Source organism: Malus domestica, chromosome 06 (assembly GCF_042453785.1).
Source record: "Malus domestica chromosome 06, GDT2T_hap1".
Taxonomy (NCBI): domain Eukaryota; kingdom Viridiplantae; phylum Streptophyta; class Magnoliopsida; order Rosales; family Rosaceae; genus Malus; species Malus domestica.
The window spans coordinates 20849396-20873333 of NC_091666.1; the positions used below are offsets into that span (position 1 = coordinate 20849396).

At 39.8% G+C, this 23938-nt stretch overlaps 2 protein-coding genes across 2 annotated transcripts; both read right to left on the reverse strand.

Annotated features, from left to right (window-relative positions):
- Positions 1-12616: 12616 nt before the first annotated feature.
- On the reverse strand, positions 12617-15290 carry LOC103439201 (1-aminocyclopropane-1-carboxylate synthase). Its single transcript, NM_001293941.1, has 4 exons — positions 15080-15290; positions 14858-14989; positions 14591-14751; positions 12617-13931 (listed from the first exon to the last, which is right to left on the reverse strand). The coding sequence occupies exons 1-4, from the start codon at positions 15248-15250 to the stop codon at positions 12932-12934; spliced, it is 1464 nt and encodes a 487-aa protein (NP_001280870.1). The 5' UTR covers positions 15251-15290; the 3' UTR covers positions 12617-12931.
- Positions 15291-20848: 5558 nt separating this feature from the next.
- LOC103439200 (2-C-methyl-D-erythritol 2,4-cyclodiphosphate synthase, chloroplastic-like) lies at positions 20849-22892 on the reverse strand. The gene is made up of 3 exons (XM_008377744.4): positions 22391-22892; positions 22150-22280; positions 20849-21249 (listed from the first exon to the last, which is right to left on the reverse strand). Exons 1-3 carry the CDS (start codon positions 22746-22748, stop codon positions 21016-21018), a joined length of 723 nt encoding a protein of 240 aa, XP_008375966.1. The 5' UTR covers positions 22749-22892; the 3' UTR covers positions 20849-21015.
- Between the last annotated feature and the right edge of the window lie 1046 nt (positions 22893-23938).

Consider the following 23938-nt stretch of genomic DNA (forward strand, 5'->3'; position numbering starts at 1 on the left):
TCTCACAATATTTCCTAATGTCATTTGTACTACATCATTCACTAGTACTCACTAAAGGAGAGCTTGAACCTATGTACTTGTAACCTTTCACAATTGATGAGAACTTCTCTACTCCGTGGACGTAGCCAATCTGGGTGAACCACGTACATCTTGTGTTTGCTTCCCTGTCCCTATTCATTTACTTACTTATCCACACTAGTGACCGGAGCAATCTAGCGAAGGTCACAAACTTAACACTTTCTGTTGTACCAAAGTCCTCACTGATTTTGTGCATCAACATTTGGCGCCGTCTGTGGGAACGACACTTATTCCCACTTTCTTCAACTTTGTCAAGCTGGTTTCCACCATTCGTACACTCTCTTTTGACCAGGTATCCCTCTTCAACATGGGGAGCAAAGGAAGCCACAATACACAGAATGACACCCATCTTGCACCTAGTGTGAAGCAACGAAAGAAGGAAAGAAAGAGGGTTGCTCTTCAAGCTAAAGTCGATGAGCTAAAAGCTCAAAATAACAAAATAGCAATAAAGAATGAGGTCATCTAGGAGCAGTATGAGAAGCTCTTTGAGACGCTCCACTAAACTATGCGTACTCAAACACGCGAACTTGTTGCCCCTGTGGACATCAACCATCATCTGTGTGCCCCCCAACACGGAGGGTCACCTTCCTTCGACATGGGTATCCCTGATGAGGAGCGAGCTAATCATCAAAACATTGATCAACATGAAACTTCTCTCAACCTAGCTGCTTTGACCCGAAGCGGGAGAAATGGAGGAAGACACCTCCTTACAGAAGGGTTGGAAGGATTGAAAGCCGTTTATCGTGACTGCCGAGACTTCCTAAAGCAACGTCGAGAGAATCCCCTCCACATATGCTCGAAGATCAATGACCCAAGGGTTTCTGAAAGATTCGATCCCCTCCCACGACCTAGGCCAGCTGCCAATCTAGGGAAGGAACGACATGTCCTAGAGGAACATGAAGGTACAGGGGACTCTGAGGTATTCCAACAGACTCGCCCTAGAAGTCAGTACAACAAGTCTAAGGAAAAATCATACGCCCTTGCTCAAGCTTTCCTACTTCAAAGAGGTGATTGAGACTTACGAAAGAAAATCCCAGTGGTACATGACTCCATTTAAGACCTCCTTGTCCTACAACTCCTTGAGGAAGTAAACAAGTTGAAGGTCGAACGTCAAGCCGAGATACCTGACTGGAACCAACCCAGGCCTGGCCCTCTCACAAGGAGGATCCTTGACACCCCCTTCAAGCGAAGACAAAACAAAAGCTTGGTTTACAACTATATACTGGAAGGGAGGACCCAATTGAACACTTTAACCTCTTTAAGTCTACCATGGCATATCGGATGCATACCGACGAAGAGCAATGTCTTATCTTCCCCTCCACCCTCTCTGGGGGAGCTCTAAACTGGTATTGCCGTCTTCCACCTAAGACAGTAGACTTATTTGAGGAACTAAGGAAACTGTTTGTCTCTCAACACATTTTCCAGACCGATCGCTTGCATTTTGCAGATGACTTGTACACTATTCGCCAGAAACCGGACGAGTCACTACAAGAGTATGCTGGTTGTTTTAGTCATGAGTATTCTCGCTGCGCTGAGGCAGATGACAAGACTGCCCTTAAGGCCTTCACTGCAGGCCTACGTGATTGTTTCTTCAAGTACATGATCAATGCCAACACTTGGAAGACTTACTCTGAGGTGATGGCACAGGCTTACAACCATGCCTCCGCCGAGGTAAGGACATATCAAGGGAAACCCCCCACAACCACCCCTTATCAGCAAGTAGGGAGTGGAAGCTAGATCCAACCAAATAAGAAAACATCGACCTTCCAAACGGCAGCGGTGCCTCCCCCTGCCTTACTTAATACTTTGCCAAGTCAATAGACATATCAATCTCAGGATAAAAGGAAAGATTTCTATCCTCACCAGTCTCATTTTAGTAAAAAGAGTAAGGGACACTACCGTGATAACCAAGGGTATCGCCACGATAATCCCCGACCCCAGGCAGTCAACACAGTGGGTCAAGCACGTGTCAGGACAGCCCCTACCCCGAGGTATGAGGCATACATACCTTTGAACACCACATGCGTGGCCATTTACCTCAGCATAACATACTTGATACCGAAGCCAAAGCCGAGGCACCCGGATTACAAGCCCACGAAGAACACGGGCACGTTTTGCTGCTACCATGAGCATAACAGCCATGACGGCGATAAGTGTATCACCTTTCGTGATTATATTGAAGCTTTGGCACGTGAAGGAAAAATTGATCAATTCCTCCTTCACCCTCCAAGGGGTAACTGTAACCAACGCCAGGTAAATGTGATATATTCCATAAGTGGTGGCAGACCCATATCTAAATCTTCCAACAGGGTCATGAAAAATAGTGAACGAGCTTTAAGGTCTGGCCACTAAATGTTTCACATGGAAGACATCAGGGGAGGTAAGTATCAAAAGCCTAACTGGGATCCAATATGTTTCTACCCTGAGGAAGAAAGAGGTATCATCTACCTTCACAATGACCCACTGATCGTGGAAGCTCACATAGCCAACTTTAAAGTACGACGAATCCTGGTAGACACGGGGGCTTCGGTCAATATCATGTTTGCTGAAGCTTTCAGGGCACTTAATGTAGCTGAACACTTGCTCGGCCGCTCGATTTCCCCTCTGATAAGCTTCTCCGGTGATATCGTGCAACCTTTGAGGAGCATACACTTACCTTTCACCATTGGTACAGGCCCTTACACAGCTACCATTACCACTAGCTTCCTGGTGGTTGATTGCCCAACGACATACAATGTTATCTTCGGACGCACAAGCATCAATGATCTTAAGGCCATGGTATCCACACATATGTTGTTGATGAAATTTCCAACCCCCTATGGCAATGGTTACATCAGAGGAGATCAACTTAGTGCACGATCATGTTACAACACTTCGGTCAAGCAACAACACCTGCATGTGCCCAAGGAAACCCTTTCTATACATGACCAAGTCATAAAGACCAGCCTAGACGAAGTCAACTTGGATCTTCACGGTGGCAACAGTCAACCTGACGATCCTCGAGATGACTCTTTCACCCAGCAAGCACAACCCGTTGAAGAGTTGGAGAAGGTCTCTATCTCAAAAGATTATCCGGATTGCATAGTGAAGATTGGTTCCATTTTGTCACCATCTATTCGGTTGGCATTTATCTCTTTTTTGTAAGAACACTAAGGTCTTCGCCTGGTCATACGAGGACATGCCAGGCATCTCTCCCGATATAATATGTCATCGCTTAAGTATTGACCCCAAAACTAAGCCAATGAGACAGAAGCGAAGATCTTATGACGCTGAACGGTACAAGGCAATGAAGGCAGAAGTTGAAAAACTCAAAGGCATAAGCTTCATCCGCGAAGTTAATTATCCAACGTGGGTAGCAAATGTTGTCCTTGTTAAGAAGAATCCGACCAAGGAAAGTCTCCTGCTCTAAAAGGTCTTGTGGAGAATGTGTGTCGATTACACCGACCTAAACAAAGGATGCCCGAAGGATAGCTTTCCTCTTCCTCTCATAGACAAACTTATAGACTCTACGGCAGGGTGTGAACTCCTGAACTTCATGGATGCTTACTCAGGATACAACCAAATCCTCATGAACCCTCTGGACCAAGAACACACAGCCTTCACTACTGACAGATGACTATATTGCTATAAAGTCATGCCCTTCGGCCTAAAGAATGCAGAAGCGACTTATCAAAGACTGGTCAATTCAATGTTCGCTGAATAGATTGGGAAGAACATGGAAGTTTACGTTGATGATATGTTAGTCAAGAGCAAACATGCTGACCAACACATCACCAACCTATCTGAAACTTTCACCATTCTGAAGAGGTATCGAATGAGGTTGAACCCCAACAACTGTGCCTTCGGCGTAGGCTCTGGCAAATTCTTAGGCTTCATGATAAGCCAACAGGGCATTGAGGCTAATCCCGAGAAGATCAAAGCAATCCTCGACATGAAGGAACCGGTAACTTCAAAAGACATCCAGAGCCTTACTGGCAAGGTGGCAGCCTTAACTAGGTTCATCTCTAAGGCCACAGACAGACGTGCTTATTTTTTCAAAGCACTTAAGGGAAGTAAGAAGTACATTACATAGACTGATGAATGTGCTGAGGCATTCAAGAACCTCAAAGACTACATGAGTAAAGCTCTTTTGCTCTCCAAACCTGAGGTTGGCGACACTCTCATTATCTGTCTGTCGGTATCGGCTTCAGCAGTAAATTCCGTTCTCATTTGAAAGGATGGTAATGTTGAACGGCCTGTCTACTACGCTAGCAAGGCCTTACAAGATGTGGAGACACGATACTCCAACATTGAGAAATTGGCTCTAGCATTGATCATGTCTGCTCGAAAACTTCGCCCTTACTTCCAAGCACACTCCATCATCGTGCTTACCAATCATCCTCTTCGACAGATACTCCAAAGTCCTGACACTTCCGGGTGAATGATCAAATGGGCGATAGCATTGGGTGAGTTTGACATCTCCTACCAACCAAAGCCAGCTGAGAAGGGCCAAGCAGCGGCAGACTTCATCGCCGACTTCACATATCCTGTTGACATTGTTTCTACGCCTAAAGAAGTGGTTTCATTACCCTCGGAAGCTCAGAAAATAGAACCAACAGCCCCAGCATGGAGTCTATATGTTGATGGCTCGTCCAACCAACAGGGTTGTGGAGCAGGACTAGTCCTTACGACCCCTGACAAAGTGGCGATGGAGTATGCTCTTCGTTTCAAATTCAAGGCGTCGAACAATAAGGCCGAATATGAAGTCCTCCTAGCAGGCTTACATTTGGCCAAACACCTTGGGGTTAAACGAATTGATATCTTCAGTGACTCCCAATTGGTGGTTAACCAGGTCACCAACAACTTTGACGCTAAGGATAGCTCCATGGCAGCATATCTGGCACAAACACAATTGTTGCTCAAGCACTTCCACTACCAGATTACCCAAATTCCTCGAGCGGTAAACAGTCATGCAGATGCTTTGGCTCGCCTCGCCTCAGCGGTGGAAGACAAGATTGGGAGAAAAATTCAGATCGAATTGTTGGCAGCACCAAGCACCATGGCTGCGGAAGTGTGCAACTTACAATAAGGAGATAGTTGGATTACCCTGAGTTATAGATTCATTGCTCATGGCACCCTTCCAAATGACAAAGTCCAAGCTAAGCAGATTCGATACAAGGCTACCCGTTACTTGATTATTAATGACCAACTCTACAAACAAGGTTTTAACCTACAATACCTAAGATGCCTTTAGCCAGCAGAGGCGGAAACTGTCATTCGGAAAATACATGAAGGAGTCTGCGGAGATCATGCTGGATCTCCATCCCTAGCACACAAGGCTTTTCGCCAAGGATATTACTGACCAACACTCCACCAAGATGCCATCTGAATATCCCGCTCATGTGATAAGTGTCAACGCTTCGCAACTATTCCTCACTCCCCTTCCCGAGCTGCTCACTCTTATGATCAGCCATTGGCCTTTCGCCCAATGGGGACTTGATTTGATTGGCCCAAGGCCTGCAGGGAAGGGCAAGGTTCGCTATGCAATCGTTACAGTTGACTACTTCACAAAGTTGGCCGAAGTAGAACCCTTGGCAACTATTACTGAGGCAAAAATAGAAGACTTCGTATGGAAGAACATCTTTTGCAGATTCGACATTCCCAATGCGATAGTCACTGACAACGGGCGACAGTTCGACAACAATAAGTTCAGGATGTTCTGTTCTAAGTTCAACATCAACTTATGTTTTGCCTTCCCAGCTCATCCCCACTCTAATGGACAAGTTGAAGCCATCAACAAAATAATCAAGCGAACTTTGAAAACCAGCTTGGACAAGGCTAAAGGTTGTTGGCTAGAATTTGTACCCCAAGTTCTATGGTCATACCGCACTTCGTATCAGACATCAACATGAGAAACCTCATTCTCACTTGTCTTTGGTACAAAGGCAGTTGTCCCAGCTAAGCCTGAGCAAGCAACGTTCCGAGTTCAGAACTACGTGCAAAGCGAAAATGACAAACAACTTACACTTAACTTAGATCTGGTTGAGAAACATAGAAACCAGGCTCACTTAAGGAATGTCGCCTACAAGCAGCGCAACTCTAACTACTATGACTCAAGGGTCAAACCTCGTTCTTTCAAAGTGGGGGACTAGGTATTGAAGAAAAGATTACTCTACGACAGAGTCCCGAGTGAAGGAACACTTAGTCCAAACTAGGATAGACCGTTTGAAGTTGTTGGCATCAGTCGCCCTGGCTCCTACAAGCTTAGAAGCTCTGATGGCAAGACCCTTGGCCATCCATGGAACACTGATCACTTGAAGTACTATTACAAGTAAACTCACATTGTACAAGTGTTAAGCTTCAGCCGTTCGACATCCTATGTAACGAAGACTATTTGGCATGAATTCAATAAAAAGGTAATTTAGACAACTCGATCCTAATCCTCTTACATTCCTAGCAATGAAACACTCGGGTTCAAAGCTTCAACATGAATGCTTCCAACATGAAACAAAGCCTAAGTATATGTCAACAAGACTATACAAATAAACGAACAGCTTCACAGTATATTCATTCAATCATACATTCCAACACATTCATACATAAGCCAACTGTGCTTTGAAAAGGTTCAACATATTTTGTGTCATTCGACACTTGCTACAATATGCCTAGACACCTTTCCCTTATTCTCACCAACCAGGTGATGAAATGTGAAGAATGAACTCATCTTCATGCGACCAACCAAGTGATGAAATGTACAACCCGTACTCTTCTTCATGCCACCAACCAGGTGATGAAATGTACAACCCGTACTCTAATATCATTTGGCAACTTGCCACTCATACCACCAACCAGGTGAAGAAAGAACTCATATTCATGCCACCAACCAGGTGATGAAATGTACAACCTGTACTCTCCTTCATGCCATCAACCAGGTGATGAAATGTACAACCTGTACTCTAATATCATTTGGCAACTTACCATTCATGCCACCAACCAGGGGAAGAAGGAACTCACCTTCGTACCACCAACCAAGTGATGAAAGCAACTCACCATTCATTCCACCTACCAGAAGACGAGTGGTACAACTTGTACATGTGAACTCCTAGCATTCACAAATAATCAAAAACCCCCAAGCTTTACAACTCAACTAGGGGAGCACTTATGCCCAACAAGAGTTATAGTCACTAACAAAGTCTTATTGCAAGCCAACAACAACTTCATTGCATGACATACGAAGATCAAGCTATTCAGCTCTCTTGCATCTGCTACAAACATTTCTCCTCTGTAACAATGCAAACACTGCAAATTCTACAAAAGCTTCACACATTCTTGATCAAGACAGTGTGAACCAAAACCAATTTATGGTGCCAACAAGAGCTTCATCAATGGAGGGCAACCACAATTCTCAAAAGCTTCACACACTCTTGATTAAGACAGTGTGAAGCAAAACCAATTTATGGTGCCAACAAAAGCTTCATCAAATGAGTTCAACCACAATTCTCAAAAGCTTCACACACTCTTGATCAAAACTGTGTGAAACCAATTTATGGTGTCAATAAAAGCTTCATCAATGGAGGGCAACTACAATTCTCAAACCTTCGAAGCAAATTCAATTTATATGGTTCATCCAAACCTTCGACTACTACAAGGTGTGCTTGCATCACAATCTCTTGCTCAACAGTGTGGAAGCAAAATTTGCATATGTTGTCTTTCCCACATTTTCAAATTTCTAGTTTCCCAAAAAAAAAAAAAAAAAAAGGAAATTCAACAAAGTTTCATCAATGGAGGACAACAACAAATTCTCAAAAGCTTCACACTATCTTGATCAAGATAGTGTGAAGCAAAATCAATTCATGTTACCCAACAAAAGCTTCAACTCCAAAGCTTCACTTACAAAGCTTCAACTCTAAAGCTTCACCAACAAAAGCTTCATCAATGGAGGACAACAACAAATTCTCAAAAGCTTCACACTATCTTGATCAAGATAGTGTGAACTAAAATAAATTCATGGTACCCAACAAAAGCTTCATCAACAAAAGCTTCAACTCCAAAGCTTCACCAACAAAAGCTTCATCAATGGAGGACAACTACAAATTCTACAAAAGCTTCACACTATAAAAAAAAATATATATATATATTTTTTTTTTCGGAAATTCAAAAATTCGGAAATTCAAAAATTCAAAAATTCAAAAAATAAAAAAATAAATTGCCTAGGCTTCCTCTTCTTTGGGCCTAACAACTTTTATAACAAATATATATGAAGAAGGAGTTTTGGGCTACCAATTAAAAAGGAAATGCCTCATTCGTCAACTTCCTTGACCAGAGACTTGGGGGACTCCTACCATATGCTACTGCACCTTAATACTCGAAAGTCTCACGACCACTCAGTGATTTGGATTTTTCAAGTCTCCAAACGAGAAGTTTTCCTCACTCAGGAAATTAAATGAGCACTACCTCAACCTACATGCTTCACTCACAAAGCTTCAACATACAAGCTTCAACAAAAGGAAAAATTCAAAGAACTTAGTGAAGAAGACCTTGGTGTATTTAACACAATAGGTTGAAATGAAGCAAAGCTTGTTTATTGATATCTCTGATAAGTTACAAATATGTACATACATGAATCAAAATAAACAAACAAGAGGGAGCATTCACAAAGATTGCTCAGGAGAAGTCTCAGCAGTCGGCAGAGCCTCATAAAGATGAGGCACCAGAGGGTGATTATTCGGAGCCTCAGTACTAGGCAGAACCCCAGAAAGATGAGGCACCGAAGGTTGATCATTTGGAGCTTCATTACGCAGTACAGCCCCAGAAGACGAAGGCAATAAATGCCTTTGGAACAAACACACAAACCTCTGATGATCAAGTAAAATCTAACCATCAGATTCCTACAGCTGATCGAGCTTCCTCTTCATGTTTGTAGCATAGTCATGTGCAAGCCCGTGCAACTGTTTATTCTCATGCTTGAGCCCTCTGATATCCTGTTTAAGACTTATCACTTCAGCCGCCAATGATTCAACTTGGCGGGTTAGAGCAAATAGGCGTTGGGCCATATTAGACACAGAACCTGCACACTGAACACTGAGAGCCAGAGAATCCTTAACAGCCAACTCATCAGACCGTTTGGAAAGTAGTTTATTATCTTTGGGAGTGAGAATGTTCCTGGCCACCACCGCAGCGGTCATATCATTCTTCATCACAGAGTCCCCAACGGTAAGAGGACCAGTAGGGGATAAGAAGGATGGGCACCATATGTTGTCTTGAGAAGGCATGGCTACCTCTTCACCAAAGTTCAAGTTAAAACGACGGTCGGATAGGCCAGACATTCTTATAAATGATGAAGGAGAAATGAGATGCAATAAATCTCTGAAGTAAGGGGAAAATTCCTACAAGCAATAACTCTCTGAATGTACTTCTTGCACACAATTGGTGCCCTTATAAAAGAAAGGGCAACATGGCCGTTGGTTCAAAAATCAAAGAGGCACCACTCTTCGGATTCCGAAGAGACACCACTTTCCACACGCAATATCAGCTCCTTGGGTACCACAAATAACTTTGCCAAAGATCTCTGACAAAGTTTAGACACATAAATTTTGAAGGTCCAGCTACCCTACTATTACACACAAGGGTAAAGGAACAGCACCACTGCTTGATAACTAAAAATTCCTAATGTGTGTCAACCTCCGTGCTCCGTGGCAAGGCAGACTGGCAAAAATGCCCAACCTTTACTCACATTTAAGAAAACACTCCCAACAAGATTGCTTGCTCAAAAATCGAAGAGGAACCATTCTCTAAATCTCGAGAGCCAGACTCCCAACAGGATTACTTTCTAAAAAATCGAAGAGACACTGCTTTCCGAATCTTAAGAGTCAGACTCCCAATAGAATTGCTTTCTCAAAAATCGAAGAGGCACCGTTCTCTGAATCTCGAGAGCCAAATCCCCGACAGGATTGCTTGTTCAAAAATCGAAAAGTCACCGTTCTTCGAACTTCGAGAACCAGATTTCCTTGGATAAAGCTTGTCTTCAATCTTCACACACAGCATCTGCTTTCCAGATACCACATACCATTTTTTCAAAGCGCTCTGACAAAGTTAAAACATGTGAAGCATGTAGCTCGCATTACATTGCTATGACCAGAAAGGGTAAAGGAATAACATTATTACTTGCTCAAAAATCGAAGAGGCACCGCCCTTCGAATCTCGAGAGCCAGACTCCCAACAGGATTACTTTCTCAAAAATCGAAGAGGCACCGCTATCTGAATCTCGAGAGCCAAATCCCCGACAAGATTGCTTGTTCGAAAATCGAAGAGGCATCGCTCTCCGAACTTCAAGAGCCAGATTTCCTTGGATACAGCTTGTCTGCAATCTTCACACGCAACATCAGCTTTCCAGATACCACATACCACTTTTCAAAGTGCTCTGACAAAGTTAAAACACGTGAAGCTTGCAGTTCCCACTACATTGCTACGACCAAGAAGGGTAAAGGAATTGCATTACTACTTGTTGTTAGGGAGACTCCTATATATGTCGACCTTCATCCTCCACATACAGGCAGACCTGCAAAAATGCTCAACCCTTCCTTACATCTGAGAGGGCACTCCCAACGAAGTCTCTCGAAATACTCAGCTTCTTTTCCTCCTAATAATACCTCTGCAAACAAGCCACACTAGAGCAAGAGTATCTCATATTATCAGGGTTAAAAGCAAGAGTATCCCATATCATGCTTTTTCCCTGTCTTTCCTTTGGCCTTGTTCTTACCCGCAAAACAAGGAGAAAGAGAGCAATCAGTCAGCACTTGGAATCAAGCTTCCAGTCAGGAACTGACTGCCTGGAACCCCTTGCCTGATTACTTACCTGGCATTACTTTCGAGTACTCATCTTCAACATCTTATGCTTTCAAAAAAGATACCACATCTACCTGAGGAACAGATAGGGCAAGTGAGAAGGATACAAGGAAGCATGTGGAGACAAGCGCAATAGAACACGTGCCGATTTATCTATTACTTCGTCAACAACAAAAGTATCCCATATCATCAAGGTCGAACGCACTCTTGATTTAATGGACTTGTTTTGACCCTCAAATTCTTGAGTCGGCCTTATACTCTAGAGGAAACCAGAAAACCCTCCAGCCCAGTTCAAGAATAAGCATGTGGAAAGTTACTCATTCAAAAGAAAAAGTATCTCATATCATCACTTCTCCATTTCCTTCTCCTTATCCTTGTTGTTGTTTGCGATACAAGGAGAAGGAGAACAATCAACCGGAAGCCGAAATCGAACCTCCGATCCAGGTTGCTTGCTTGGAAGTCTAATTGATTACCTTGTCTGTTACCTCTTTCGGCAAATCTCCTAGCTCGGCGACTTGGGGGACTCCTACTATAGGGTTTTGTATCACACTTAACCAAGCCCAAAACTACAAATAAGCTTCAAGTGAAATTGATACATTACCTTGTGCATCTTCATCGATTAAAGATACCACCCCTGGATGGAGGAAAAGTACTTCCAGAGAAGATACCACATCTACATATGAGACAGATAAGGCAAGTGAAAATGATACCACACTTCGGTACTTAGAAGTTTCGTGATTACTCAATGGCTTGGATCTTGCAAGTCCCCAACCGAGGAGCTTCCCTCACTCGAGAACTTAGGGGAGCACTGTTTGTACCATACTTGACCAATTCCGAAACTACTGAGCACCGGTCAACGTTATACTGTCAAGGACCCAGAAGAGTTTCCCTCCAACCAGGAGGCCAATCACAGTGCGACACGTGTCGACATCAGAAGCCAATCATAGCGCGACACGTGTCAACATCAGAAGCCAATCACAACCCGACACGTGTCAATGTTAGAATGAAACTAGAAACTCTCTTCTATAAATAGAGATCATTCTCTCACAATATTTCCTAAAGTTATTTGTACTACATCATTCACTAGTACTCACTAAATGAGAGCTTCAACCTATGTACTTGTGTAACCCTTCACAATTAATAAGAACTCCTCTACTCCATGGACGTAGCCAATCTGGGTGAACCACGTACATCTTGTGTTTGCTTCCTTGTCCCTATCCATTTACTTACTTATCCACACTAGTGACCGGAGCAATCTAGCGAATGTCACAAATTTAACACTTTCTGTTGTACCAAAGTCCTCACTGATTTTGTGCATCAACAGTGATATATATTTTCATATCCTTTAATTTGAACTTTTATTATTTCTAGTCACTTGTTATAATTTAGTAGTATTTCTTTTAGCTTACTGATCCGAAATGGTTCTTTTAAAGTTCAACTTTTATGAATTTTAGTCAACCCAATAAGTCTACACCCACCTTGACAACAGCTCTATCGAATTCTCTTCTAAGTTTCATCGTTTTTTGGCTCTTGGAAACTCAAGGCTGGCCTTGTCAAATAACCCGTTAACCCGCCATACCCACCTGAAAACCTATTTTTTATTATTATTTTTTTTATTTTTTAAAAGAAACAATTGATATCAAGTCGCGGTTATCCATCATATAAATGATTTCATTCTTATTTTCTTCTTTACAATAATATTGATATAAAACAATCAACAATAAATTCAGTTTCTTGTAAGATAAATTGTTACAAACAGATACAAACTTTTGTCGTACAAAAAACAAATACAAACCTTTTACTGAGGTGAAAAAAGAAAAAAATGAACTCTTCAGGTAAGACTTAAGAGAGAGGGTATAAAATGAACCAACATCTAAAATCCCATTGTGGCATTTAGTTCTTTTCCTATGAAAGAAGGTATCCAACACTCAAAATTCCACAAGAAAATAATGAACAAATTTTAATCCAGAAACTAAGGGGGAATTATGCATCATGATCAACATTTGTAGCTGGGAGATCAGTCACTTCTCTAAGTGGCTCGAACAAGAGGTGACTGGGGTATCGGCGTATGAGGAGACATCATACACGGAGACATCATGGTGTCATCCATTCGCCGAGACTGAAAGCTGAGCCTAAGGTTGCTGTGCCATAACCTGTTGCTCTTCCTCGGCACAATTGCTTCCTTGTTTTGTAGCACAAAGGTTCGGATTCGTGTCAAAGCAACTTCCATGGTCTTGTCATCCATGTTGGCAAAGCATACTCTGAACCAGCCCGGCTCGGGGCAGTGAAATGACGAACCTGGTGACACATTGAGCTTAACTTCATGGATTATTGTACGCCACAACACCATCTCAGCTTCAAACGTCTGCTCCTTGAGCAGCCTACGCAAGTCCATCCATACAAAAAGACCGCCATTGCTCTTCAAGCAGTTTGTGCTGACTTGAGCAAGCCCCATTGTGAAGCGCATGTGCCTTGTTTTCAGCCTTTTAGCACTTTGTGCTATAAATCTCTTCACAAACTCATTGTCTGACAGCATTGATGCAATCAGATGCTGAGTTTGTGTCGAAACCAATCCAAAACTCGACATCTTTCGTGCGCAATTAACGACAGCGTCATTGTAGGAATATACGATGCCAACTCTGAAGCCAGGGAACCCCATGTCTTTTGAAAGACTGTACACAATGTGAATAAGATTGCGGTTGCATCCGATGTTTTCCTCTATGATCTCGGCTATGCTTATGAAACTTGGCTGACTGAACACGGTGGCAGCATAGATTTCATCGCAGACTAGATGGATTTTCTTTTCGTTGATGAATGTCACTAGACTTATGAGGGTGTCTCGGTCAAGGACAGTACCTAAGGGGTTTGAGGGGTTAGTAATGAGCAAGCCCTTTACTCTGATGTTTGCCTTCTGAGCTTTCTCATAGGCAGCTTCCAATGCTGCTCTGGTGACTTTGAAATTGTTGGAGCTGTCACAGGCAACCGGAATCAGTTGTACTCCCGTTCGCCATCCCAAATCTCGATCAAAACTGTAATAAAATAGCAAACAAATTTAGCAAAATGCTGGACAATACATGTGACTGTTGTGTATAAGTCAACTTTTTGTTGTATAATTTCATTAAAATGCTTTCATATCCTCTAAAGCACTATCCTCGATTCCAACTTTGATGCCTTAACAGTTTTCATCAGAAAGATTTTACCATCATGAAAAATTCATCCTAAGTTGGAGGACTTATCTATACTCCAATTCGCCAATGGGACATCCCAAACTAATAATGCAATATGTTTTAACTCTCATGCGTGGCACCACCGCATTATTGACCATGAAATGTCACATGTTGTGTAGGTAAGAATTGAATTCTATAAGAAACCAATTAGCTAGTACCAAGAAAGGGATGGATGCATTTACAAATAATAATGTCCAAAGTTTGAACAGTTGTAAACTGTCCTTTTGAAGAAAATGGACCTGCTTTTTCCCCCAAGCATCTTTTTCCAGTTTGTCAAATTGTGGAACTTAATGCATGGTTCTAAAGCAATCTGTTGACCACCTAAGGCCAAGTTGGTCCAAAAATGATAGTAAATTAAAGGCCAACATCCACTTTTTAATTGCTAATTGTGGTATTAAACATATTATTAATTATTTTCTCTCTTCATCATATCAAACTTTGATAACAATATCCAAACTTACCCTGGATAATAAGGAACGGGCACAAGAAATGCATCTCCAGGATCAGCCAAGCAAAAGGCTATCATCTCATGAGCTCCAGTAGCTCCTCCGCTCATAACAATCCGGTCTGCATCGAATGTGACACGATTTCCTCTCACTTTTCCCATAAAATTTGCAACAGCCTGTAGATTATTTCACCAAAAAACTTGGTCAATATATAGCCAAAATTTTAATGAAATATTGCTAATTAAGATTATTGTATTATTGTAATATTACGTCAATGCATACATTTCTAAACTCTGGCAATCCATGATAATCCTGAAATATGGCTATGTCCTTGAATTCATTCACCCCTGCTGCTGTGCAAATGGAGGCTTCTGGATTGTTCAAAATCCACTCTTGGATCAAATCAAAACACATCTGCAGAAAGGAGAAGAAACCAAGAGTTAATTTCTTCAAAAATTACCCAACTTAGAAAAGAATTGAGTTTTCGTTTTTGGACATTCTTACTTGATTTTCTGCAAGACCCATCTGGATAACCCCATTAGGGTTCTTGGTGGGATGAAAAGGATCACTATCATAAGCCTTCCATCCATCAAAGTATGGAGAGTTTTCGCCGTGGCCATTGCCTGTTGCTATCTTAGACAACAGTTGCTGTTGGTTGCTCAAAGTAAACCCCATTGTTTAAATGCCTAGAAAATCCTCGCAATGCGGTTAGAATTCTGTCAAAAGTGTAAGGAGAAGAGAGGAGCTAGAGGTCTAGGTTTTGGGTAGTCTTACTGTGCTAAATGGTTTTCGGCTTTCAAAGTTATTATGCAAAGCACAAACAAAAACCGGATGTGTGATTTAGTTGAGGAATGCAGGTTCTTCAATGGTATTTATAAAGAAAGTCTGGTCTCAGATGGCTATGAAAAGTGAGAATCTGATGAAGCTTCCTATGAACTTTTGAAGGAGCAATATGGTTGTTATTCCTTAAACAGTATATATGAGATATAACCAGGACTTTGAAGAACACACACTTTCTTGGTCACTTCCTTTTTGTAAGGACAGACAAGGCTAGTTTTGAAGGTTGAGGATCCTCTACGGGCAAAGAGGATCCCTGGATCCTGTTTGTGAGGATTCCAGGGATTCTCATATTTTATCCGATCATTGTATATTTTGCGGTCTCGGGTTCGAGACTTGGGAGCAGCATTTCCATAAAATGGGGGTAAGGTTAGCCGACATTCACCTCTCCCAGACTCTGCGTAAAGCGGGAGCCTTGTACACTGGGTACGACCTTATTGTATATTTTGCGGTCAGTTTTCGTTAGATACTATTTTTGTTTAATTTTAAATAAAAAAATTCATTATAATTTCTGACCGCACCATTACAGTGAACAGATAAAATGTAAGGATCCTCACAAAGAGGATCCGGTGCGGATGAATCCATATCCAGTTTTGAAGGGGACTTTCAGCCATCATCAATAAATTTCCTCTTTAATATTCTGGATTAATCTGGTCTACATTTAGTCAAATCATCCTATAGGGAAGTTTGTAGCAAACAAAAACAATTTTATTAGATCAACACAGCCTATGCTGATGTGGTATGATAAAATTACTTTTTAAAATTCCTGTTTCATACGGATAACGTGATCTTATTGTCTCAACACAAGTTTTTTTCAATGTTTAGACCCACCAAAATTGCATCACATGATAATCCATTGAAATTTAGGGTTGGTGTCATGTTACTAGAGACTCCCTAAAGTTTCGGCGAATTATAAATTATGAAACATTTGCCATTCCTAAGCATCATGTAGTAGTTGTCAAGATTTTCAAGTAATCTTCAGTATGAATGGGATACACGCATGCTTGGTTTTATCTTGAAATCTGGATCGAACAGAAAAAACATCTTAGTATACGTGGTCCATCTAGAACGTACAACTTTTGATCCCATATACATTAAATTCACCAGTTCTTTTTTTTTTTTTTTTCTGGTGGAATAATGCACCTCAGAATTGCTTTTCAACCAGATTTTTTAGAGTGCTAGTGGGTTGGTATCTGAGTCATATGATACGAGGCAAAACCACTAGCATTCATAGAATTTCTTGCTGGAACCCACCTCTGCTCAGCCTGGGAGTGTGGGTGTTTACTAAAAAATAGAAGGTTGTTGGTAGACCGTGAATTTAAATAAATGATTAGATGAGTAATAAGCTACCAAAAAAATTCCGTTTAGTTTGCGAATTAGAGCTATGAGATTGGGTAGGAAATCTCAATGTCGTTGTCGAGAATCTAATACCTGAAACAAATATTTGGTGTTAGGTTAGGTTATAGCACATGGTGTCACTCCTGGCTCCACCCTTGCCTCTAGCAGATGATAGTGCATGAAAGGAAATTTAATGAAAACGCACACCCATTTTTTTCTTTTTACATATTCTTATTTAATCATGTCTGTTGATTATGCTTAATTTGTTCAATTCGATAAAATTAGAAACCAGCATGAGAGTTCTATTCTTAAGAAGTTCATTCTGCAAACCAAGCGTTCCTTAAGTTCAACTCCATTCATTGGTTTGTTCTATGGGTGGATTCAATCAAGAGTTTTAGGGATGAAAGTGGATCAAACCGAACCGTGTCCATTTTTTATTGATTCGGGACCATTTTAATGTATGGCATATTTCTAAACGAAGACTATTTGAGTTCTTAAATGCAAAAAGTCAATTTTTTTACATAACGGCGTAACATTATTTTACTATACAAACAAAATAATCTGAACTATTCATTATCTTTATTATGAACAAAAATATCATCTTTAGAAAAAATTATTCAATTGTAAGACCGTTTAATCATCTCTGTGAATCAAACAAGTTGACTTTTAATCATGAGAATATTGTTTGGTACCAGCCGACCGTCAGTTGTTCAACACATGGTTAAATAGTCTCCATATTAAATGAATTTTTCTAAAAATAATTTTTAGATAATAATCAAGAAAATAAACTGTTCAAATTATGACGTACATACATTGAAATAATGACACATCGTTATATATAATAATAAAAACTAAATAAATAAAAACTCCAAAAAAAGTTCATTCCGCGAACCAAACGGGCTTTAAGTTCGACTCCATTCATTGATTCACTTAAAAAGAATTTAAAATATGGGTGGCTATCCGCTATTATTGTCATTTTTGTCAACGATATAGGGTGGCTATTGCTAACATCATCGGTCAAGGTTTGAGACTTTCTTTGGTCAGCATCTCCAGATGGTAAAAAAGATTACTGCCATCAGTGCAGCAGAGTGTATCGTTGAAAGGGCTTTGCTTTGCTTTGTTTGGTTACGGTCCATTGGTAGTGGAAAATATTTTCCCATATTTTTTGTCAAAGGTCATAAGTTAGAAATTGGAATGGTTCCACCTCCACGTGGGGAGTTGAAATTTTAATTCCAATTCAAATCTTTGCAAAAGGATCCCTAAACAATATTAATTAAGGAACTCTAACGAAAAGCTTTCGGTACTATTCATTTTAATGAAAAACCATATTTTTATACTAAAAAATCAATCATGGTACTATTCACTTTACCATTTATTTTGTCCTTATCGTTAAAACTCAAAATTTTCAAGATTTTTTTTTATTAGTTTTCCTTATTAATTAAGCAGAAAATTGATGTCCATTGTATCGCTTTGAAATGGTCGAGTCCGGTTTGAGTAACTGGCTCTGTCTTCTGGGTTTGGAACCAATTTAGTCATGGATATTCAAAGATTGTTCGCCTCTCCTCTTCCCACATGGTTTTCATTTGTTTGTTCTTTTAAATTGTGAAAACTTTGAATAAATAAGAACACTTGAAAAAAGAAAACCTCACAAGAGATATATCCATGTCACATGCTATAAAGATTGATTCGTGTAAGAAAAATTCAATTCCCCATGGGGACAATAACTCACCGAAAATGATTTGTGCACTCTTTTTTTCTCTTTCTGCACATTCATGTTTATATTTGTTCTTGAAAATTTTTTGAAATATCATATGAACTTATATGCATATATTAATTTGTCATATGAACTAAAATTTTAAGCAATTTGTCATACTAACTTTTCGAAATCATTCATTTATCATCTTACCCTAACACCGTTAAGTTTTTCATCCAAAATAAATAATATCATCCAACTTTACCATGGATTGAAAGATTTCCCAATAACTAAACATTTTTTAGTCGTCTTCGCTTCAAATCACAGAAAATTGAGTGCAGGTTGTTCCTCTTTTCTGAATGGCAAACCCTTAGATTCTTGTATACTAGATCCACCTCCTCTTTATACTTTTTTTTAAGAAACCCTAGAATTATTATTGTCGAAAGCAACATACTAGAAGAGTGAGATATTAAAATATCTGAAATAACCCTGAACACAATTTGTTTTGGATTGAAAACTTAACGAAGTTAACAAATTAATAATTTCGGAAAGTTGGTATGACAAATCGCGAGATTTTAGCTCATATAACAAATTGAAAAAGAAGTATAAGCTCATATGACATTTCAAAAAAAAATTCTCTTTGTGCTTTCCTGTTTTATTCAATTTGAAAGTCATAATTAAGCAAATGTGTGGTGAGAAGAAAAAATGTGTATATAAATCATTTCTCTAGCTTGGTGGGAATTTACAAGGTCATATTTATTTATGTTTATTCATCATCTTTGGTTTATTCAATTCGAAAATCATAACTAAACATGTGTCCCGGAAAGAAAAGAGGTGTGAGAAAGTCATTTTCCTAACTTAGTGGGCATTCCACAAGGTCATGTTTATGTCTGTTCTTTCATCCTCTTTATTTTATTCAATCTGAAAGCCATAACTAAACAGATGTGTCATCGGATGAAAGAGGTTTTTAAAAATAATTTTCCTTAGTAGGAACCCCACAAGGTCACCAAGGTTCAACCTCAATTTCTAGCCTAGAAAATTTAGGTTCTAACCCAAAAACAATTTTTCTCCTCCAATGATTTTGCCTTCAAATTTAAACCCGAAATTATTAAAGAATAATTTTAGCCTAATTTTTATCAGTAAATTTTATAAAATAAAATTTATGTAGATTATTCTGATTTATTTTTATGAACATTTTAACTAAAAGATATTTAAATTTCGATAAATAATGAAAAATCACTAAACCTGTCTCATTCTTACACATATGCACCATATGAAAGAACATGGGAAACCACACAACTTACCCCATTCTTAAACACAACTACCCCCATTCTTAAACACAACCACATAGGTGGGTAGAAAGAAAAAAGGGAAGAATTGTCTGGCGAAAGTGGATTCTGTGTGAATGTTTGAACAAATATCTAGGTATTTATAAAGTTTTTGGATGAGTTTTGGTTTAAATAATTGCTTTAGTCGTTGAATCTGATTTTGGCTAGATTTTTTTTACCGTTAGATTTGCTTGTATTCGATCTCAACCGTTTGATTTAATGTATTTATAAAAATAACTTTTTAAATAAATTTGAATCTTGACAGTTGGTTAGCCAAACAGTCCAACCAGTCGTTGGTCTTTTCACAAGTAGCCGACAATGTCAACAACTAGGTCTTAGTGCTGAGTATGAGCCAATAGCTTTGGGTTTTTTTGGGGGTTAAATTTGGCCCCAAAATAAGTTTTAACCTAAAACCTTTTTCCAGCCCAATGATTGGAGAAGTTTTGAGCGAGTTTAAAACTTAAATTTTAGGTTTGAACCCAACGATTGGAGTTGGTCTAAAGAAAAAAATATCTAAACTATATGAATGCGTATTCAAACTTAGATGCCGAAGAAAAAACACACTTCAAACACCGATGGCCATGAGCCATGCCACCCACCAAAAGATTTGATTTTCTCTTTTCAATCTTTTAATTATGAATTTAAATACCAAGTTTTTTCTTTGGTATAATCAACCAAAACATTATGGCAAGCTTAAAAGCTTCAATATTTTCAACTCCATTCCAAGCCTACTAACAAACATGGAAAAATTGGAATCTGTAAGATCAGGTTCAATGCTTTTCAATCTTTTGGATTCCATTCCAACGTCCAAGTCGACTAAGCAATACCAAAAACGAATATCACAATCTAAAAGTGCTTACCTTGCGACTCATAAAAGCATAAGTGAATTCAAATTTGACAAACTGATTGGCCTTTGCAAATTTCTGCACGTGTTTGTTTGATCAGGAACAAAACACATGGTTTCAAGTCCAAAGCTTGCCGACGGCAAAATTAATCTGTTACTGTGACACCATGGTCCCGATTATATATCATGTCATGCTTGCATCATGTTGAAATATGATGACGGTTTCAAAGAAATCCAGAACAAGAGAAATAACTTTTCATATATGTGATTCCAACCAGATGCACAGCTGTGTCGAGTACATAAATTGATTACCTATAAGTTGTAAGCAGCACAGCGGCATACAACAGCCATGATAAACTACAATTGCCACGATTTCAGAACTGCAATCAAAGGCCTCCTTTTACTTTCTCATAAGAAGAACCACTGTGTGAGCTGCAATGCTTCGGTTTTCGCCAAGACTGTCCACCTTCTCATGAGTTTTAGCTTTGAGATTCACAACGGAGGGGTCTGCTCCAAGCAGCTTAGCTAAGTTGGCCTTCATAACCTCTTTGTGCGGGCTTAATTTCGGTCTTTGAAGAATCAAAGTAGCATCTAAGTTTCCAATCTCATAACCTGCTTCGTGCATCAATCTCACCTGGAATTATACCATATCACAGAATATAAGCATTCTTACATATTAAATACATTTTCTTTTACATTCTTCCTTGCAATTGCCATGTATAATCAATCATTCAACAAATCATGCTCTGTTTTGACAGAGTTACAACAGTTTTCCGTATTAAGGAAATGATTTTTTATTTTTATTTTCTTAAGCCATGAAATGTACGAAGATAGTGGTCCACGACAAGTTTTGCAGCCACGACCAAAGTCTTGAGACTCAGATTTGAGTCCCCGAGGTTGGAAGGCTCATGAAACTGGGTATTCGAGCAGAACAGGCAATCCATGTTTTGGACCAATGCCCGTACGTGCTCCTACATCACTCAAGACTTGAGACTCTAAGCAGGTATTTGGACTCCAGGGGCAGAAGCTTTGGTGTCTGGACAGAATATAGGGTCAAGACCTCGGGCCCTGAGGTCCAGTACTTGAACTGGAGCTCTGACCGCCTCAAACTCAAAGTTCGGGTCTTGGGGCCTAGCAGTTCCCTGGACTCAAGGTTCAATGTTCTAATACATTCGTATTGTATATCTCAACTATACTGCTTACTGCTTAGTTTGACTTCCCTTTCTACACACCTTTGTTAATTTCTAACCGTCGGATTCAAGGAGAATCAAAGGACACAAATAAACAAGGGTGTGCACAAGCAGAAAAAAACTAAAGTGTGCGGAAATCATTTCCCATTATTTGTTCATATCATAACCAGCACACAATCAGATTTTGTTCATCCCCAATGTTACAATTCATCGAAAGTAATGGTTACTGAGAACCCAAAACATAAAGTTTACACACCCGCAAGCTAAATGAAACCTTAAACTCAACGAAAAGAGCTCAAATGAATCAAAACCAGCAAACAAGAACGAGGAGGAGGATAACTTACAGCTTCTTTGATGAAAACAGAGGAAGCTGCACCCCTCCACTTAGGATCCGAATTCGGAAATATCTGCCCGATATCCGGAAGCCCCAACGCCCCCAATATCCCATCCACCACACAGTGAAGCAACACATCTCCTACGCACACAAAAATCAATTCGAAAATTCAAAATTGAATCCAAAGTTTACAACTTTAAATACCAAATGTCAAATTACAGGAAGAAAAAGCAGATTAATGGAGGAATTACCGTCGGAATGTGCCTCGCAGCCTCTATCGTGGGGTATGTCGATGCCGCCGATTATCAGAGGGTACCCGGGCTCCAGCCGGTGCAGGTCGAACCCGTGCCCGACCTGAAAAGGCAAGAGCTTGGACGGAGTGGCGGGAGCCGGAACCTGGGCGACCTCGAAGGTCGTGCTCGCGGAGGCGCAAAATACAGGCCTGCGCGTCGTTTTGGGGGTTCGGAGAGACAGAGGAGTCAAGGATGGTTGAAGACTGTAGGGGTTTAGGGCGGGGAGGTGGGAACGAGGAAGAGAGCGGGTGAGTGGCTTGGTGGTTGTGGCGGTGGTGATTGAGGAGGCGCACGCTGGAGTAGCTGCCATGGCCATAGCTGAAGGTGCTCTGGCACAGGACTCGATACGACGGCGTTCTTGTTTATCTGGTTTCTGTTAGTGTTCGTTATAGCTGAGCTAGCGGGACCGACTTTTTGTCTCAACTGAAATTCGAGTGTTCAGTGGCATATTCTTCAATTTCCTAACTTGGTAAGGAAATTATTTATTAATGGAAAATTTTATTTGAATTCATTTAACTCATTTTTATACCCAACCTACTCTATTCATCTATATTGTTTTTTATCAAATAATTAATATATCTTTAAAATCAAATTTATTACCTAAAATACTCTCTCAAACCCAATTCAAAATGTAAAAGTATCTTTACACTTATTCCTTTCATAAAATAACACCTTTAATTGAATTTTTTTCTTTTCTTTTCAAAGAGACGTCTTTTGCCCCTCTATAATTGCATATGCCATATAAGACTAGCATTTCCATGTCATTTTTTTTTCTGCTACCACAACCCATCCATGGATTTGGGATCCAAGATATCATTCCATAGACTTGAATTTGCTAAGAGAATGTTATGCAAGCTCCAGTTCAGTCATTTTTAAATCAAACATTTTCATGTAATTTTTAAGAAATTTTGAAGTGACATAGGGCTAGGTGTTTTGCTGCTATGTTAATAAACAAATAAATAAATTGGGGCTATTTTGAATTAAAAAAAAGGTGCAAGACATGCCACCCGCTAGTTCATGGTTAAGGTTGAGCAATCTTTACTTGCATAAAGAATCAAGTTTTATGTCTTTGCAATACTAATCAAAAGTCCTTGCACTGGTGTTTTGGGGCGTATACAGACGGCAAAAAAAAGTAAATACAATATAATATAAAAATTATGAAATTTAATCCAAAGAAGAAGCAAACAAACAAAATATCTATAAATTGAGTCATACCTTAGTTGGAGAATTAAAAACTTCAAAATCACCATCCATCAATAGAAAAGTAAATACAATATAATATAAAAATTATGAAATTTAATCCAAAGAAGAAGTAAACAAACAAAATATCTATAAATTGAGTCATGCATTAGTTGGAGAATTAAAAACTTCAAAATCACCATCCATCAATAGAAAAGCTTGTTTTCTCTATCAAAGCTATTAGGGTTTTAGTCAGAATGAACATAGGATAAACAAATGGTGATGCTAGGGTTTAATTATAGTATGTGGGTCTATTGATAAATTTGA

Excerpts from the sequence above, each read along its gene's own strand:
- LOC103439201 (NM_001293941.1), bottom strand. The coding sequence starts at position 15,250 with ATGGGGTTTACTTTGAGCAACCAACAGCAACTGTTGTCTAAGATAGCA. Across the intron at positions 14,752-14,857 it reads GATTGCCAGAGTTTAGAAAT|GCTGTTGCAAATTTTATGGG; the intron begins GTATGCATTGAC and ends AATAATCTACAG. Across the intron at positions 13,932-14,590 it reads CCCGTTCCTTATTATCCAGG|TTTTGATCGAGATTTGGGAT; the intron begins GTAAGTTTGGAT and ends ATTTTATTACAG.
- LOC103439200 (XM_008377744.4), bottom strand. The coding sequence starts at position 22,748 with ATGGCCATGGCAGCTACTCCAGCGTGCGCCTCCTCAATCACCACCGCC. Across the intron at positions 22,281-22,390 it reads CTGCGAGGCACATTCCGACG|GAGATGTGTTGCTTCACTGT; the intron begins GTAATTCCTCCA and ends TTGTGTGCGTAG. Across the intron at positions 21,250-22,149 it reads CTGTTTTCATCAAAGAAGCT|GTGAGATTGATGCACGAAGC; the intron begins GTAAGTTATCCT and ends GTATAATTCCAG.